This window comes from Panulirus ornatus, chromosome 12 (assembly GCF_036320965.1).
Source record: "Panulirus ornatus isolate Po-2019 chromosome 12, ASM3632096v1, whole genome shotgun sequence".
Classification (NCBI taxonomy): domain Eukaryota; kingdom Metazoa; phylum Arthropoda; class Malacostraca; order Decapoda; family Palinuridae; genus Panulirus; species Panulirus ornatus.
The window spans coordinates 68,970,530-68,991,184 of record NC_092235.1 but is presented as its reverse complement, the minus strand read 5'-3'; the positions used below and the strand labels follow the sequence as shown (position 1 = coordinate 68,991,184).

The 20,655-nt window shown below is 44.2% G+C and overlaps 1 protein-coding gene across 31 annotated transcripts in view; it reads right to left on the bottom strand.

Moving 5' to 3' along the window:
- hts (adducin 1-like protein hts) overlaps positions 1-20,655 on the bottom strand; it is a 250,350-nt gene that overhangs the window by 135,540 nt on the left and 94,155 nt on the right. For all 31 annotated transcript variants that reach the window (XR_011713512.1, XR_011713493.1, XR_011713516.1 and 28 more), the window contains exons 2-3: positions 6,568-6,727; positions 3,212-3,383 (exon numbers count right to left, since the gene is read on the bottom strand). Coding sequence is in view for 2 of the 31 variants with exons in the window: in XM_071668198.1 (XP_071524299.1) it covers positions 3,212-3,383; positions 6,568-6,714 (319 nt within the window). In the remaining 29 variants the exon portion in view is untranslated. The remainder of the gene's footprint in view (positions 1-3,211; positions 3,384-6,567; positions 6,728-20,655) is intronic.

Sequence of the window (20,655 nt, the reverse complement as noted above, 5' to 3'; positions counted from 1 at the left end):
TGGGAAACATATCAACATATATACATACATACATATACAAGCACAGCAATATACATATATACCCATGTACAAATTCATACTCGCATGCCTCCACCCATTCCTCGCACCACCCTTACCCACAAGTAAACAGCATCCCTACCCCCCTGCATCAGTAAAGTAGCGCCAAGAAAAGTGCCAAGAAAACAGACAAAAAAGGCCACATTCATTCACACTCATTCTCTAGCTGTCATGTGTAATGCACCAAAACCACAGCTCCATGTCCACATCCATGTGAATAGGTATAAATGAAATGTTTGAGGACAATATGTGGTGTGAGGTGGTTTATCGAGCAAGTAATGAAAGGGTAAGAGAGAGGTGTGGAAATAAAAGATGTGTGGTTGAGACAGCAGAAGAGGGTGTGTTGAAATAGTCTGGACATATGGAATGAATGAGGAAAGTTTGACAAAGAGGAGAAGCAGGAGACCAAATTGGACATGGAAGGATGGAGTGAAAAAGATTTTGAACAATCAAGGCAAGAACATACAGGAAGGTGAGAGGCATTCAAGAAATAGTGTGAACTGGAATGATGTGGTATACCAGGGTCAACGTGCAGGTCAATGGACTGAACCAGGGCATGTGAAACATCTGGGGTAAACCATGAAAAGGTCTGTGGAACCTGGATGTGGATAGGGAGCTGTGGTTTCGGTGCATTACACATAACAGCTAGAGACTGAGTGTAAACCAATGTGGCCCTTTTTTATTAGTTTTCTTGGCATTTCCTTGTTGAAGCAGGGAGTAGCGATGCTTTTTTTTTCTGTGGGGTTAGGCAGCACAGGGGAAAGGATAAGGGCAAGCAAGTATGAATATGTACGTGTATATATGTATATGTCTGTGTATGTGTATGTATATGTATGAATATGTGCAAATGTGAGAATGAATGTGGCCTTTGTTGTCTTTTCCTAGCACTACCTCGCGCACATGAGGGGGGAGGGGGTTGTCATTTCATGTGTGGTGGGTGGCGACGGAAATGAATAAAGGCAGCAAGTATGAATTATGCACATGTGTATAAATGTATGTCTGTGTATGTATATATATGTATACGTTGAAATGTATAGGTATGTATATTTGCTTGTGTGGACGTGTATGTATATACATGTGTATGGGGGGGGGGTTGGGCCATTTCTTTCGTCTGTTTCCTTGCGCTACCTCGCAAACGCGGGAGACAGCGACAAAGTATAAAAAAAAAAAAAAAAAAAAAAAAAAAAAAAAAAAAAAATATTATATTTTTTTTTTTTTTTTTTTTTCCAAAAGAAGGAACAGAGAAGAGGTCCAGGTGAGGATATTCCCTCAAAGGCCCAGTCCTCTGTTCTTAACGCTACCTCGCTATCGCGGGAAATAGCGAATAGTATGAAAAAAAAAAAAAAAAAAAAAAAAAAAATATATATATATATATATATATATATATATATATATATATATATATATATATATGTGTGTGTGTGTGTGTGTGTGCATATGAGTGGATGGGCCACCCTTCATCTGCTTCCTGGCGCTACCTTGCTGACACAGGAAATATATTCTATTTATTCATTTATTATACTTTGTCGCTGTCTCACGCATTAGCGAGATAGCGCAAAGAAACGGACGAAAGAATGGCCCAAACCCACCCACATACACATGTATATACATACACGTCCACACAAGCAAATATACATACCTATACATTTCAACGTATACATATATATACATACACAGACATACATTTATACACATGTGCATAATTCATACTTGCTGCCTTTATTCATTTCCGTCGCCACCCACCACACATGAAATGACAACCCCCTCCCCCCTCATGTGCGCGAGGTAGTGCTAGGAAAAGACAACAAAGGCCACATTCATTCTCACTCAGTCTCTAGCTGTCATGTATAATGCACAGAAACCACAGCTCACTTTCCACTTCCAGGCCCCACTAAACTTTCCATGGTTTACCCTAGATGCTTCGCATACCCTAGTTCAATCCATTGACAGCATGTCGACCTCGGTATACCACATCATTCCAATTCACTCTATTCCTTGCATGCCTTTCACCCTCCTGCATGTTCAGGCCCCGATCGCTCAAAACCTTTTTCACTCCATCCTTCTACCTCCAACTTGGTCTCCCACTTCTCCTCGTTCCCTTCACCTCTGACTCATATATCCTCTTTGTCAATCTTTCCTTACTCATTCTCTCCATGTGACCAAACCATTTCAATACACCCTCTTCTGCTCTCTCAACCACACTCTTTTTCCTACCACACATCTCTCTTGCCCTTTCATTACTTACTCGATCAAACCACCACACAATACATATTGTCCTCAAACATCTCATTTTCAACACATCCACCCTCCTCTGCACAACCCTATCCATAGCCCACGCCTCGCAACCATATAACATTGTTGGAACCACTATTCCTTCACACTTACCCATTTTTGCCTTCTGAGATAATGTTCTTGCCTTCCACATTTTTTTCAATGCTCCCAGAACTTTCGCCCCCTCCCCCACCCTGTGACTCACTGCCGCTTCCATGATTCCACCCGCTGCCAAATCCACTCCCAGATATTTAAAACACTTCACTTCCTCCAATTTTTCTCCATTCAAACTTACATCCCAATTGACTTGTCCCTCAACCCTACTGTACCTAATAACCTTGCTCTTATTCACATTTACTCTCAGCTTTCTTCTTTCACACACTTTACCAAACTCAGACACAAGCTTCTGCAGTTTCTCACCTGAATCAGCCACCAGCTCTGTATCATCAGTGAACAACAACTGACTTGCTTCCTAAGCCCTTTCCTCCACAACAAACTGCATACTTGCACCTCTCTCCAAAACTCTTGCATTCACCTCATATGCCTTCTCCAGATCCATAAATGCTACATACATCTCTATTTGTTTTTCTAAGTATCTCTCACATATATATAGGGGAGAAAGAATACTTCCCATATATTCCCTGCGTGTCGTAGAAGGAGACTAAAAGGGGAGGGATTGCGGGCTGGAAATCCTCCCCCTCTCGTTTTTAATTTTCCAAAAGAAGGAACAAAAAAGGGGGCCAAGTTAGATATTCCCTCTAAGGCTCAGTCCTCTGTTCTTAACGCTACCTTGCTAGCATGAGAAATGGAGAATATGTATGAAAAAAAATATATAATCAAAATAAATATACCAAGTCTTCTGAAAAAGAGATTTCCATCTTACTTCTAAACATGTTGATTCGTGAACAAGGGATCCCCATCATTTCAGATATATTTTGGATGGCTTGGTAACCTGAGTAGCCTTCAGTAAGCTGACTCTCGACGATCTTCTCCAGTTCTTCACGGAAAATGGTTGAATTCATTATGGCTTCCACACGTTTCCTACGTTCCATTTCCTGTAATCAGTTTTATCAGATTTTACACTTGAGAAGTAAAAACTGTGCCCCTCATACATTGCATGCATCTCTACAATATGAGCAAATCAAATGGTGCAATACTCACCATCTTTTTTCACACATATAGTGCAACTGTTACATTTCTACATGCAAGAATACCATCTTAAAGGATATACGGTAGGCTCATAAAGAAAAACTAAATTAAGGTATCATATCCTAACCTTACATAAAATCTCAATGCCATGAGCAAGCACAAGTGCTTCAAGTGCATAAGTAATCTACAAATGACAAAAATAAAAATCTAAACTAACTTACCTACCTATGAAAAAACTTCCCTTTCCATGGAAAGTAATCAAAACATAAGATAAAAATAAGCATAAAGTACTCATGATACATCAAAAGCAATATCTACTTCATATGACTCAGGCCCACCAGTTCCTAATTACATGGGGTGGATCAGGTACATACACACACACCCTTTGAGGTAATTAGTAACATAACTGAGGTCCCAAGCACCAATTTCACAGGCTGGCAAAAGGACAGAACACCTGACTCCCTGTTGTAGCTTATCATGACTATGAAAGCTAGGCCCTCAGTACACTATGTATACAATGACTCACATCTCAGTACATATTTATTATGATCTTCACTTAGCTTTCATTTGACATTAGTTTCATGAATTCATTCCAACTTATTACAATTCAACAAGGAAATCAAACACTTCTCTAGCTACAGCTATTAATTTGCCACATTAAGTTTCTATGCCTTGCAAACATACAAAATACTGGATATGATGAAGAGAATTTCAAGTTACTACTGACAATTTCAAAAACTTGCTTGATGAATGATACTATTTCTCTCTGCTGCTATCTGCATTACATAATCATATATTCTGGGTTCAACTGGTACTCATTTCAGTGCCATGTAAACCTTTCTCTCTGATGTTTCTCTAGATGTCCCATGCATGTTTCTTATACCTGGTGAATACTTGGAAGTCTTTAGGGGTTCTTCCCCCCGATGACCTGGACTTGACCTGGTCAACTGGGCAGGGTCACTGGTTGACCAAGCTGCTGGAAACCATAGCCTGGCTGGTCTGGTACACTTTGTAGATAACTGTCCAGAGCATTCTTAAACTTGTATACTGTGCATTCTGTTTCTGATGCGGGAGGCAAGGTGTACTGGTCCCCTGCTGTTCAAGACGTTTTCTTTTTTTGTGCATATGATACCTTTGAATTTCAGAGGTAGAATACTACAGTCCTCCATGCCTGTCATGGTATTAGAATGACATTTCTGAATGTCTTCCACCTGTCATGCAAGGAGAATGTTACTTCTGAATTTAAATCAGGATCATACCTTTTAGGATTTTCCATGTACAAATGATGATATATCTCACCCATCTACACTCCTAAGAGTATACCCTAAGATATTTCAGCCATTCCCAGTGGTTCAACTCCTTTACCACATCAATATGGGGTGTGAAATATCTTGAACACTTCATAATTCCTCAATTTCACCTGACTGGTAAGGTAATACTGGCATGTAGCAATATTCAATTTGTGAAAGAATTAGCACCTCAAATAACATCATCACTGATTTTTCCCCTAGTCTTGAAGATCCACAGGTTCCTACCTATCATCCTCCTGCAAGAGACAACCATTGTTTTGTTACACACAAGAGAAGGTTAGGTTGTTAAACATTATTACTCTGAGGTCATTCACATTATTCAACAGGTTTATGATAGCATCTGTGTCTGTCTGGTATTCTGCATTGTTTTTAATTTCTTCAGTTTCTCCATACCAGAATATGAGTTGCAACTTAACTCCAAAGAAAACTTGTTGTTCTTGGTTGCCCAGTTAAACCTTTCTTTATATCTCTTTGTAGCCTTTCAGCATCCTGTATTGATATGATTTTCATACCTATCCTAGTATTATCTGTAAAGGATGATATGAAACTGAGGCACACATTTGAATTAATGTCAGATATAAGGATGAGGAATGGGAAGGATGCAAATACAGTTTCTTGTGGGACAAGTTTTTCACCATGGAGGTACTGGAGATGGCATGGTTTACAACTAAACCCATCTCTCACTTTATGTGGGGGTTATGTTCTGTGAAAACCTCACACAGAAAAATAGCATACTGAGAATCAATAAACACACTGAGAAAAATTAGTTGCATGCAGCAGCTTCATATTCAGCATTGGAGGATTCTCCCATTACCTTCACCTTATGTAGCTTCCGACATCGAGTAAACTTATCTAGCCAACATAAGTTGCTTGAAATGGATCTGGCTCAGCTACATTAATTTCATTACATACATGCTTATAAATCTTCAGAGCATTAGACCTGAACTAAAGGTTACCTTATAGATACCTAATGGAGTCTTTGGGGGTCTTCACCCTGACAGCCCAGATTGAGTCATTGGTCAACCAAGCTGTTGGAAGCTGCCGCCTACAGGCCCACATAGCCCACACAATCTGATTGGTTTGGTAAACTCTGTAGGTACTAGTCCAATGCACTCAAACTTTTCTGTAGTGCATCCCATGCTGTTCTGACAGTAGACAGCAAGGGTCTTGGGCACCAGATGTTTAAGACATTCTCTCTTTTTGTATATATCACACATTTGGATTTCAGAGGCAGTATTTTACAAAGTTTTCCATGCCTATTATGCTTGCAGGATGTTACTTTCAAATGTAAATTGGAAACCATGCCTTTATGGATATTTCAGTTATAGATGATGATACACCTCTCCAATCTTCACTCCAGGAAGTTTAACCTCAGTGTTATCAGCTGTTTTCAATAATTCACTTCCTTTACCACATTCATATGTGCTGCAAAAGATCTTTGGACACTTTCTAAATCCGAAATCCCACCCACCTTGTAGGGTGATGTTAGAACATAGCAAAACTCATTTTGTGAAAGAATTCACGCCTAGAGGAATATCAAAACTGGCTTTCCTTCCATTGTCTTGAAGGCCTGTACAATCTAGTCAGCCATCCTTCACCATGAGGCAACCACTGTTTTGTTTTACAACCATGTATAGCTGGGGCTACAACACAACAGCAACATTCAAGTGACTCTAAAGGACTTTACTGATTTTACCAAGCTCTCAATTTAATTCACACATTACTATAAACAATAACCTAAACTTTCAACCAAACACACACTCAAAATCAATTCACTAACCTTCATATCTTGGTCAATATCCGGAGGTCTCATCTTTTCCCGTTCCAACTCCTCTTCCGTCATAAGTCGTACCTCCTCCTCCTGCGTAGCTGCACCATTTACTCCATTTGCTGGTTGGTGCTGCGGCTGATCTGCCCCTTCACTCATCCTGGGGCTTCACCTGTAACCAAACAAACATGGGAAATGTAAAAGATGGCAAAGCCAGCACTGCAAACTTTGTTACATACAAGCAACTATGGTTTCGGTGCATTACACAACACCTAGAGACTGAGTGGGAATGAATGTGGCCTTTCTTTTTTTTTTTTGGCCTTTTTTTTTTGTCTCTTCCTAGCATCGTGAGAGAGAGAGAGAGAGAGAGAGAGAGAGAGAGAGAGAGAGAGAGAGAGAGAGAGAGAGAGAGAGAGAGGATTAAGGCAGCAAGTATGTATAATTACATGTGTATATACATATATGTCTGTGTATGTATATGTATGTATACGTTGAAATGTATTTGTATGTATATGTGCATGCCAGGTGAGGATATTCCCTCAAAGGTCCAATCCTCTGTTCTTAATGCTACCTCGCTAATGCGGGAAATGGCGAATAGTATGAAAGAAAAAAAGATGGGCGTTTATGTGCATGTGGTTGGTAAGGTTATTTAATGTATGTATGACTCATGGTGAGGTGCCTGAGGATTGGTGGAATGCGTGCATAGTGCCATTGTACAAATGCAAAGGGGATAAGAGTGAGTGCTCAAATTACAGAGGTATAAGTTTGTTGAGTATTCCTGGTAAATTATATGGGAGGGTATTGATTGAGAGGGTGAAGGCATGTACAGAGCATCAGATTGGGGAAGAGCAGTGTGGTTTCAGAAGTGGTAGAGGATGTGTGGATCAGGTGTTTGCTTTGAAGAATGTATGTGAAAAATACTTAGAAAAGCAAATGGATTTGTATGTAGCATTTATGGATCTGGAGAAGGCATATGATAGAGTTGATAGAGATGCTCTGTGGAAGGTATTAAAAATATATGGTGTGGGAGGCAAGTTGTTAGAAGCAGTGAAAAGTTTTTATCAAGGATGTAAGGCATGTGTACATGTAGGAAGAGAGGAAAGTGATTGGTTCTCAGTGAATGTAGGTTTGCGGCAGGGGTGTGTGATGTCTCCATGGTTGTTTAATTTGTTTATGGATGGGGTTGTTAGGGAGGTAAATACAAGAGTTTTGGAAAGAGGGGCAAGTATGAAGTCTGTTGGGGATGAGAGAGCTTGGGAAGTGAGTCAGTTGTTGTTCGCTGATGATACAGCGCTGGTGGCTGATTCATGTGAGAAACTGCAGAAGCTGGTGACTGAGTTTGGTAAAGTGTGTGAAAGAAGAAAGTTAAGAGTAAATGTGAATAAGAGCAAGGTTATTAGGTACAGTAGGGTTGAGGGTCAAGTCAATTGAGAGGTAAGTTTGAATGGAGCAAATCTGGAGGAAGTAAAGTGTTTTAGATATCTGGGAGTGGATCTGGCAGCGGATGGAACCATGGAAGCGGAAGTGGATCATAGGGTGGGGGAGGGGGCAAAAATCCTGGGAGCCTTGAAGAATGTGTGGAAGTCGAGAACATTATCTCCAATTTGGGAGACCAAATTGGAGGTGGAAAGATGGAGTGAAAAAGATTTTGTGTGATCGGGGCCTGAACATGCAATTTAGTGTCCCACTTCTCCTCGTTCCCTCCACCTCCGACACATATATCCTCTTGGTCAATCTTTCCTCACTCATTCTCTCCATGTGCCCAAACCATTTCAAAACACCCTCTTCTGCTCTCTCAACCACGCTCTTTTTATTTCCACACATCTCTCTTACCCTTACGTTACTTACTCGATCAAACCACCTCACACCACACATTGTCCTCAAACATCTCATTTCCAGCACATCCATCCTCCTGCGCACAACTCTATCCATAGTCCACGCCTCGCAACCATACAACATTGTTGGAACCACTATTCCTTCAAACATACCCATTTTTGCTTTCCGAGATAATGTTCTCGACTTCCACACATTCTTCAAGGCTCCCAGGATTTTTGCCCCCTCCCCCACCCTATGATCCACTTCCGCTTCCATGGTTCCATCCGCTGCCAGATCCACTCCCAGATATCTAAAACACTTTACTTCCTCCAGTTTTGCTCCATTCAAACTTACCTCTCAATTGACTTGACCCTCAACCCTACTGTACCTAATAACCTTGCTCTTATTCACATTTACTCTTAACTTTCTTCTTTCACACACTTTACCAAAATCAGTCACCAGCTTCTGCAGTGTCTCACATGAATCAGCCATCAGCGCTGTATCATCAGCGAACAACAACTGACTCACTTCCCAAGCTCTCTCATCCCCAACAGACTTCATACTTGCCCCTCTTTCCAAAACTCTTGCATTCACCTCCCTAACAACCCAATCCATAAACAAATTAAACAACCATGGAGACATCACACACCCCTGCCGCAAACCTACATTCACTGAGAACCAATCACTTTCCTCTCTTCCTACACGTACACACACCTTACATCCTCGATAAAAACTTTTCACTGCTTCTAACAACTTGCCTCCCACACCATATATTCTTAATACCTTCCACAGAGCATCTCTATCAACTCTATTATATGCCTTCTCCAGATCCATAAATGCTACATACAAATCCATTTGCTTTTCTAAGTATTTCTCACATTCTTCAAAGCAAACACCTGATCCACACATCCTCTACCACTTCTGAAACCACACTGCTCTTCCCCAATCTGATGCTCTGTACATGCCTTCATCCTCTCAATCAATACCCTCCCATATAATTTACCAGGAATACTCAACAAACTTATACCTCTGTAATTTGAGCACTCACTCTTATCCCCTTTGTTAATGAAATGACCTTGATTAGGGCTTCAGTTGTCCTTACTGTCTTAAAAAAAAATGCCTGATTAGGACAAGAAAGAGAATCACTCAGCATCCTCTAAAAACAATTCATCCAATTCACTTTAAACTATTCATAAAACTGGTTTTCCACCCTCTCAAAAGCAAATATAACAAAGCAACAAGCCACATAAAATATTGTACTCAGAGCAATTATTAACTATTTACTATCATTATTAGTAATAGTATTAGTATTAGTAGTAATGCAATTACTATTATTGCAATGGATAAGACAATATTGATGTCCTGGACAAATGATGATGTAGAGAAGGTGTAGCTGGCGGGCCCCAGACATGAAGTGGGAGGGCGGCAGAGCAGGCAGGTTGAGGTGCTGGTCCCGCGGGTGACTCACGCCGCCCCCTCGCCCTGCACGCACCGCTGCTCCCAACCCTGCTCCTCCTGCCGCTGGGGGGACGGGACCAGCCTCACGCTACACCCTTCACCACATGAGCTCTACACACACACACACACACACACACACATCCTTACCTTCCTTACCTGTAACCATAATTTTCCGGCAGACTGCTTGACCCGGTAGGCTCAGGTTTTTGTGAAGGCTGACGGAGCATCCAGAGTTCATCATGATTGGGAAGATATGTGCTGGGATGGGGCAATACGTAAAAGAAAGGGTCAGTCCACGTGAAGCAGTGTAAGTGTCACAAGGCTATGGGAATGTTGACTGAATAACACCAAATTAATAGCAGCTGATAACACAGTATGAGACATACAAACACACACACGTATTAAAACATATGTGGTGTTAGCTTGTGTTGTGCATGAGAGCAACTGGACAAATATGGCATTATGCATGAGAGCAAGTTGAAAAAATGTGGTATTATGTTGTGCATGAGAGCTAGATGGACAAATGTGGCATTATGTTGTGCATGAGAGTAAGTTGGACCAAAACATAAAAGTCAAAGTTTACCGAACGCAGCCAGGCTGACCCGTACTCAGTGATGACCCAGCCACAGAGGCAGGTTAGCAGCGTGTCAACTAACTCACCATATGACAGAGGAAAATGTGAACCACATTACCAATGAAGGATTCGTGAAAATGGCTTAAGTTTGGACTGGCTTCCTATCAGGGAAAACAATTATAAATACAAAGATATACGGTCTTAACAACTGTTTGACAATTGAAAAGAAACACCTGTTATTAACAAGTCAAATGTTCCGCGGGTAGAAACATGATGGTATATATGATATAGAATGAATGTGTACGGTTGTGGCGAGGCCTAGCAACAGGCACGTCTCATACAGTGTCAGGCTACAAACTTATAAACATGCATACATACATACATAGACATATATACACACATACACCACTGGCAGAAAGTGCAACACATGCGAGAAAAAACGTACACAAGGTACCAGCTGGACAGAGCCCCCAGGGGCGGGGGGCAACACCCAGCAAGTGAAGTACCTGCGGCGGCGGCGCCCCCCCCCCCCCCCCCCCCCGAGGTGTTAGGGCCATAACATGTTCGAAGATGCAAAAAAGGAGCGAGAGAAGCAGGGGAACGAGGGAGGGGGGAGGGGGGCTACGTGTGGCCAGCTCAGGCCATCTCTCCCCAAAATCTTTCTCTCCCCTATCCCCACCTCCTCCTCCACGGTCACCTCCCCCCAACCTCCTTCACCACTGTCATCTTTACCCATCTCCCTTCCCCAGGTCATCTCTAGCCAAACCAAACACCAATATATATGTGCTAAAGCCTCATCAGAGGGGAGATACCTGGAATACAAAAATGCCACACTGACCTGTATATACTTGTGTAAACAATGTTGTTATCTTTCACAGCAAGAACTATAAAGCTACAGTACAGATAAAGCTATAAAGCTACAGTACAGATAAAGTAATTGCTCTTTCCAGCAGCAAGTCATACCACAAACAGAATACGAGGTTCATTTTTGATAACTCATCACAGAAATGTGAAACGCTAGAATAAAGGAAAACAATAACTCAGAACTATGCCTTATAAAGAGAAACACAATCTAACAACATTTTCTTGAAGAAAAAAAAGGTTTTCCAAATCTTACAAGAATTGCAACGCTAAATGATATGGACGACTCCAGCTAATGTCTTCACCATGGGGAAGGTTACACCTGAAATAATGGTGTGAAGGAAAGATGTATAAAGTGAAAATGAAACACGATAAGTTCCCATGTGCACTTTCGTGTAATAATCACATCATCAGGGGAGACACAAGAGAGAAATATAACAGCAAGTTGATATACAACGAAGAGACATAGCTAGGTCGCCATTTGGTAAACATTTTCCCCGTGGACTCGTAGGAATATACTTGATCACGCGCAAAATTGTGATCCTTTCCAATACTATATATATATATATATATATATATATATATATATATATATATATTATCCCTGGGGATAGGGGATTAAGAATACTTCCCACGTATTCCCTGCGTGTCGTAGAAGGCGACTAAAAGGGGAGGGAGCGGGGGGCTGGAAATCCTCCCCTCTCTTTTTTTTTTTTTTTTTTTTTTTCCAAAAGAAGGAACAGAGGGGGCCAGGTGAGGATATTCCAAAAAAGGCCCAATCCTCTGTTCTTAACGCTACCTCGCTATCGCGGGAAACGGCGAATAGTATGAAAAAAAAAAAAAAAAAAAAAAAAAATATATATATATATATATATATATATATATATATATATATATATATATATATATATTATCTCGGAAAGCAAAAATGGGTATGTTTCAAGGAATAGTGGTTCCAACAATGTTGTATGGTTGCGAGGCGTGGGCTATGGATAGAGTTGTGCGCAGGAGGATGGATGTGCTGGAAATGAGATGTTTGAGGACAATGTGTGGTGTGAGGTGGTTTGATCGAATAAGTAATGTAAGGGTAAGAGAGATGTGTGGAAATAAAAAGAGCGTTGTTGAGAGAGCAGAAGAGGGTGTTTTGAAATGGTTTGGGCACATGGACAGAATGAGTGAGGAAAGATTGGCCAAGAGGATATATGTGTCGGAGGTGGAGGGAACGAGGAGGAGTGGGAGACCAAATTGGAGGTGGAAAGAAGGAGTGAAAAAGATTTTGAGTGATCGGGGCCTGAACATGCAGGAGGGTGAAAGGCGGGCAAGGAATAGAGTGAATTAGATCGATGTGGTATACCGGGGTTGACGGGCTCTCAATGGATTGAATCAGGGCATGTGAAGCGTCTGGGGTAAACCATGGAAAGCTGTGTGGGGACTGGATGTGGAAAGGGAGCTGTGGTTTCGGGCATTATTGCATGACAGCTAGGGACTGAGTGTGAACGAATGAGGCCTTTGTTGTCTTTTCCTAGCGCTACCCCGCACACATGAGGGGGGAGGGGGATGGTATTCCATGTGTGGCGAGGTGGCGGTGGGAATGAATAAAGGCAGACAGTGTGAATTGTGTGCATGGGTATATATGTATGTGTCTGTGTGTGTAATATATATGTGTACATTAAGATGTATAGGCATGTATATTTGCGTGTGGACGTGTGTGTATATACATGTGTATGGGGGTGGGTTTGGCCATTTCTTTCGTCTGTTTCCTTGCGCTACCTCGCAAACGCGGGAGACAGCGACAAAGCAAAATAAAAAAAAATATAAAATAAATATATATATATATGTATATATATATATATATATATATATATATATATATATATATATATATATATTTTTTTTTCTTTTAAACTATTCGCCATTTCCCGCGTTAGCGAGGTAGCGTTAAGAACAGAGGACTGGGCCTTTGTGGAATATCCTCACCTGGCCCCCCTCTGTTCCTTCTTTTGGAAAATTAAAAAAAAAAACGAGAGGGGAGGATTTCCAGCCCCCCGCTCCCTCCCCTTTTAGTCGCCTTCTACGACACGCAGGGAATACGTTGGAAGTATTCTTAATCCCCTATCTCCAGGGATAATATATATATATATATATATATATATATATATATATATATATATATATATATATATATATATATATATATATCTTTTTCAAAATATAGCGTCAGAAGTACTTTAATGACATCAAATATCCTTAGTCACGCCTTTATCAATAATAATATAATAATAATAATAAATAATAATAATAATAATTGTCTTATCTTCCCAGAGAAGCGACAGAATTCCTCCTGCCCTGGAGAAACTGGTGGCTGCAATATGCATGCCATTCCTCCCTTCATTGTATATCTCCAAGTCACATACTTCCTGTGCATTGCCCGTGTTCCTCCATAGTCGTTTGCCTGTTGGTGATGCAGCGAGCCTTCCGCTCTACTATCAAGATTTCATATATACACAACAGAATCGTGTTACTCTGTCTTACAGTAGATAACTTCATCATGGACCATCAGGCGTCTGTTACCTGACTAGCTTCTGGACAATTTACTGGACCACTGATGACCCATAATTTCCTATACCACCACCATACACTGTTGCCTATGACAAGCCCTGCAGCCTGGGTACCTGTATACCATCACGGTACACCTGCCGCCCTCCACCACAACCCACGGCTGGTGGCAGGCATCGGTCCCCACACCATCTGGCCTCGCCGCCACCACTACCACACCAACACTTAAGCCTCACCACAACACCTGGCTTCCCACACCAACACCACAGTGGGATTACGGATATAAAGAGAGCGCTACACCACGAGGGACTGCAGCAGGAGTCCACAAGAGCAACCCTCTGCTTGCTATTTTACCATGCCTCTGATATCTTTAACCACCCCGCATCATGACTCGCCAGAGGAAATAAGAGATAACTCACTCCTCATTATTCCCTGATACTTTCCTCTTTGTTCTTATTCCCTCATTTCTCATCATAATTTCCCCCGCCCGGCGTTGTAACAAAGCGTCAACCATCACCTCGCCCACCTGCTGGCCCATGATAATAACCCGACACACAACGAAAAAAAGGACAATTATACGAGGCAAAGATGGCGGGTGTACCTCTGCCATCTCTCACAAAGAAGGCCCCACTCTCCTTCCCGTGTCCTCCTTTATAATGAGGTTCCCTCCCGTTATACGCCCCCCCTCCCCCCACACCACTATTAACAATGTTCTCACTCACTTAGCTTACCCCTCTCACCTCTCTCTCTCTCTCTCTCTCTCTCTCCACTACTTTCACACTGAGAAGACTGGCTCAGCACCTTCGATTATAACACACAAGACCCGGTCAACCACGGGCGACATGTACCAGTCTGGGAAAGGAAGCCGTGATGGCACCAGTGAGCCACTACTGGTGAAGCAGAACCCCCCGGAAAGGTGCTGCACAGCGATGTGGCAGCCACCTTGGTGAGAACATGACCAGCATATCAATCATCACGTTATCATCACACCTCCATATTTGTGATAATCATCTCTCTATCGTCAGGTCATCCAGACACCGTGTGCCCACTTACGCTTCTCAGGTTTGACATTATCATAACACCAGCTAAATTCATCACAACCCTTCACACTCACAACCCCACACAGCACACCACAGCTGCCCTACAGTGTCCCTACACTCCACAGCACTACCACAACGGCCCCACAGTGTCCCTACTCTCCACAGCACTACCACAGCGGCCCCACAGTGTCCCTACCCTCCACAGCACTACCACAACGGCCCCACAGTGTCCCTACCCTCCACAGCACTACCACAGCGGCCCCACAGTGTCCCTCCCTTCCACAGCACTACCACAACGGCCCTACAGTGTCCCTACCCTCCACAGCAGTACCACAGCGGCCCTACAGTGTCCCTACTCTCCACAGCACTACCACAGCGGCCCCACAGTGTCCCTACCCTCCACAGCACTACCACAACGGCCCCACAGTGTCCCTACCCTCCACAGCACTACCACAGCGGCCCCACAGTGTCCCTCCCTTCCACAGCACTACCACAACGGCCCTACAGTGTCCCTACCCTCCACAGCACTACCACAGCGGCCCCTACAGTGTCCCTACTCTCCACAGCACTACCACAGCGGCCCCACAGTGTCCCTACCCTCCACAGCACTACCACAACGGCCCCACAGTGTCCCTACCCTCCACAGCACTACCACAGCGGCCCCACAGTGTCCCTCCCTTCCACAGCACTACCACAACGGCCCTACAGTGTCCCTACCCTCCACAGCAGTACCACAGCGGCCCTACAGTGTCCCTACTCTCCACAGCACTACCACAGCGGCCCCACAGTGTCCCTACCCTCCACAGCACTACCACAACGGCCCCACAGTGTCCCTACCCTCCACAGCACTACCACAGCGGCCCCACAGTGTCCCTACCCTCCACAACACTACCACAGCGGCCCTACAGTGTCCCTACCCTCCACAGCACTACCACAGCGGCCCCACAGTGTCCCTACCCTCCACAGCACTACCACAACGGCCCCACAGTGTCCCTACCCTCCACAACACTACCACAACGGCCCCACAGTGTCCCTACCCTCCACAACACTACCACAACGGCCCCACAGTGTCCCTACCCTCCACAACACTACCACAACGGCCCCACAGTGTCCCTACCCTCCACAACACTACCACAACGGCCCCACAGTGTCCCTACCCTCCACAACACTACCACAACGGCCCCACAGTGTCCCTACCCTCCACAACACTACCACAACGGCCCCACAGTGTCCCTACCCTCCACTACACTACCACAACGGCCCCACAGTGTCCCTACCCTCCACAACACTACCACAACGGCCCCACAGTGTCCCTACCCTCCACAACACTACCACAACGGCCCCACGGTGTCCCTACCCTCCACAACACTACCACAGCGGCCCCACAGTGTCCCTACCCTCCACAACACTACCACAACGGCCCCACAGTGTCCCTACCCTCCACAACACTACCAAAGCGGCCCGACATCGCTAATCAAGAGCAAGGAAGACTCAGAATTTTGCAACACATGAACAGCTGGCGCGTGAAAGGAATCTCGGAGCATTTACCGTCCTCCCAGTGCGTCAGGCCGAGCCTCGACCCACACTCCCCACAACTAACATCAGCTGATGACGAACTTATGAATGAAGAACAGCAATTTCATGCAGAAGCTCCTGTTGTATGGGCTTACCATGCGCTAGCATGTACTAATGCAGCCAACCTGGCATCATTACTAACTTCATCCAGTGTAAATAATGTGACAACTATGTAACATATGAAATATCTCGTTCGACAGTAAACCATGACAACCTGTAACAATGTGACTGTCATCACCTGGACATGTGTCACACCATGACTGTCATCAACTGGACATGTGTCACACCATGACTGTCATCAACTGGACATGTATCACACCATGATTCACATCACGCCCATCAAGTGGGTGGAGGTCACCTCCCCCTCTCTCTCTCTCTCTCTCTCTCTCTCTCTCTCTCTCTCTCTCTCTCTCTCTCTCCATCAGAACCACAAAATTACGGGAGTGTGACGCCCCAAGTATGCGTCACCGTCATGCTATGCGTCACACTGAAGGGGAAAGAAGTTTTTCATAACATAATGCACCATGATGAGGTTAGGATCCAGCAATACTACAAACGATAATTCCTTCTCTGTCCCTCCTGGGTTGTGACCGTCCACGCCACACGCCTCACCTCCGCTGTGCCACACTCTCCCACTCCCTGATCATGAACGAGAGAGAGAGAGAGAGAGAGAGAGAGAGAGAGAGAGAGAGAGAGAGAGAGAGAGAGAGAGAGAGAGAGAGAGAGATGGCTGTGGGGTGTCAGTGAAGGTGTGTCTGGCCCCGTGCGAGGGGTTCGTCTCGTCTCTCACGGTTCCCCCGGTACTGGTGCTTGCAAGGTGTAGCCATGCATGCAGCCTCAACCACAGCGGCAGCAGCGCCGGTCACCTGTGCCCACCACTACCTGCAGATCGTCATCACCTGCTGCAGGTACACATCAACTACTTAACCAAGCATCAGTCATCCATCGCCCCTGGTACCACTCATCAATTACCCTAAGTACCAGTCATGAACTGTCCTTGACATCCTTAAGTATCAGTAACCAGTTGCCCTTAATACCAGTCATCAACTAATCACAGCACCTGTCATCAACTGCCTTACACAGCAGTCATCAACGACTCTAGGTACCAGTCATCATATGCCTTAATCATAACATCAACTGCCCTTGACATCAGTCATCAAGTGCCCTTGACATCAGTCATCACCTGCCCTAGACATCAGTCATCAACTGCCTTAGACATCATTAGACATCAGCCATAAATTGCCTTAGACATGAGTCATCAACTAGCCGAGGTAACAATCATCAACTGGGCAGGACATGGAAGGCCCGTCCGTCACACAGAGCGCTGCGCCAGGCCCACTGCACAAAACCACGTGAATCATACCACCAGAATCAGAGCTAATGATGAACCCAACACCATCATCTCTCTCTCTCTCTCTCTCTCTCTCTCTCTCTCTCTCTCTCTCTCTCTCTCTCTCTCTCTCTCTCTCTCTCCCATGGTGTTTTAATAAAGAACAGAGATCTTGTGTGACCACATGAATTACTCGCAGTAGTTCTTCTCTTCCCATCAAGTCCTCCGCGCTGAATGAAAATCTGATCTGTTGTTTCTCACTGGACTACCATTACTCAGCAAGTCCTCTGTCCAGATACATACAGTCCAGCCATCAATGTGGAGAACATTACAGTGACAAAGGCGAAACCCGACCCAGTATTGGTGACCTATTTTTCTTTTCAGTACCATCTAAATATAACAACAATTATCTATGACTGTGGTGCTCATAATCAGTCTAGTTCACAACTGACTATACTAAATCCTGCCCTTTAGTGGCCCAAACAGAACAACAATCCAGAGGAGCTGTCACTCAAAGAAAGGCTGGCCAAGCCTCTCTGTTTCTGGTTTGCGTCCAATGTTGTTTGTTCACAATGGCAAAAAGAAAAATCAATCACTATTACTATCATTATCATCACTACTATCGTCTCAGTATATCACTACTATCATTATTATTACTATCGTCTCAGTACACAACAGTATCACAACAGGTTGAAATGCAGTACACTAGGAGGTAGAGGGGTGTCTGCTTCAGTGGCGGCAAGACAGAACTCTCGTACATCACCACAAAGACTTAGGCAGATGAGATACTCATGATTTCGGTCTGGTAATGATTTTACGACAAGAAATACAAAAATATGAAATATGAACTTTATGATTACAGATGGTAAATATATATATATATATATATATATATATATATATATATATATATATATATATATATAAGGGATTACATGAGAAACATACCGTGCAAGGTCAATGCAAGTCCACTGGAAGAGTCACTAGCAATGTCTAAAATTAAAGCCATGGACTTCAATATGATTCAACCCCTCGCCAAGAGTAATTATCAACAACCAACAACAACAAACAAGGCCCTGGAGGGAGGGAGTCCAGATGTGAACTGGTGGGTAAGTTGGTGGTAGGTGTGCTGGAGAAGGAGCGTTCTAACAGGTGTCATGCTGCAAGACTGCAGCCAATATTAAGTGTGAGTAACCACTTACAAACGATGACAGAGCAGACGAGAGGCACCACCCAAGGTAACACTGAAAGTCAGGTAAACAATTTACTGTGAACAGAAGAAAATTCAACATCCGGACGTGGGCCTCACAAAGCCTCCCCCTTCACCAACCCGCACACTGCCATTCAAAAGAGTGATCATCAGCAACAGAGAGCCAACACCAGACTTGAACGACGCAGCACACATCACCAGACTACTCAAGGCACACCTGTTCTCTGGCAATAATATGACAACTGGTTGGAAGCCTGACATATTCCTGCCCATCCCGCAGCTCAATAACCTCGCCACGGAAAGTGAAGAACATAAATTCCTGCGACACACACAACACGTCACACAATATGAACACTGGGACGTGCGCGTATCCTGCTGTTCTCTTGACTACACACACTTCCACACAGGATTCACATCAGCAAACCCCTGCATTCTCATATTCCAATTTGGTCTGATTTAAAATTCTTTATTTGTCTAACCACATATAGAAAAAAACATTTCCATGAGAGCATAAATGAAAGGCACATGGCCTGGGATAAGAGGAGGCGCGCCAAATCCATCAACGGAGGGAGGGAGGGTGACAGGCGGGCCCCACTAGGCGTTCGCTGGACACACCCGTCACAGAAGCCGTCGATGACCACAACACGTAGGTACAGATGGCCTCACTCAAACGTTGTATCTGGCACACACACACCACTTGCCAAATTTGTCAATGAACAAGCCATGAAAGTTCCAGCACATGATGATGATTATGAAGGTGTGACATCAGATGAGGGAGATGTGACTGGGTTTCCAGACTGTACTTAATAAGAACAAGAGAATATGATCCAACAGATCACGCACTACAGTGACACTGACACTACTATGTGCAAGATGGGAACCATCTAGAGAGTACATGAGCAGGTCCGTGTGCGCTGGGTAGCGGGTGACACTGATGAATTACAGGAGTCCTGGGTCGATTTTGACTGGTGGTGGGTCACCCAAAGGGAGGGTGGCGTGTGATGGGGATCCCCTTATCATTATAAATGTACATAGGAGGTATGCATGTCAGTTACTATCAAACTATCCATATATCTATCTACCCATCTATCTATCTACGTCTTGTCACGAAAAATTGTAAGATATCCCTTGGGTGGGATGTGGGTGGGGTCTTACACCACCCACAAGAAATATATACCAACGGCACATCTGCCCACCAAAGATGTGCCTACCTATACAAGTAGTACCAGTGAAATCCTCTCACGTGGCAGAAGCTGGACCTGTCTCGCGTGGCTACAGTCAGAAAATTGTTTACGTTTGTCAAGTGTGTGGCCTTCCCGGAGAGTTGGGGCTGTGTCGCCCCTCCTGAATCTTTCTTCCACTCACGATTTCACCAAGGGTGAGGGAACGACTCCCCTGGCATGTCCTCACGAGTTAGTATTTGGTTGTGCACCTCACCTGTTGAGGTCCCAGCACCAGAGGTATTGTTGAATGTCCACGACAGCAGCCAAGATGCCACGGGAGGCAGGGGAGGGGAAGGATAAGGGTTAGACTCCTACCCGCCTACCGCACTGGGGCCTCCTGATGGGGAGGCAGGTCAGGCAGGGCCATCAGGGTGTCACATACACACAACCCTTCCTGTCTGCATCTGGGACATCTGATGTGGGAGTATCTGAAAGCAACTGTTCAGCCATGGGAGGCC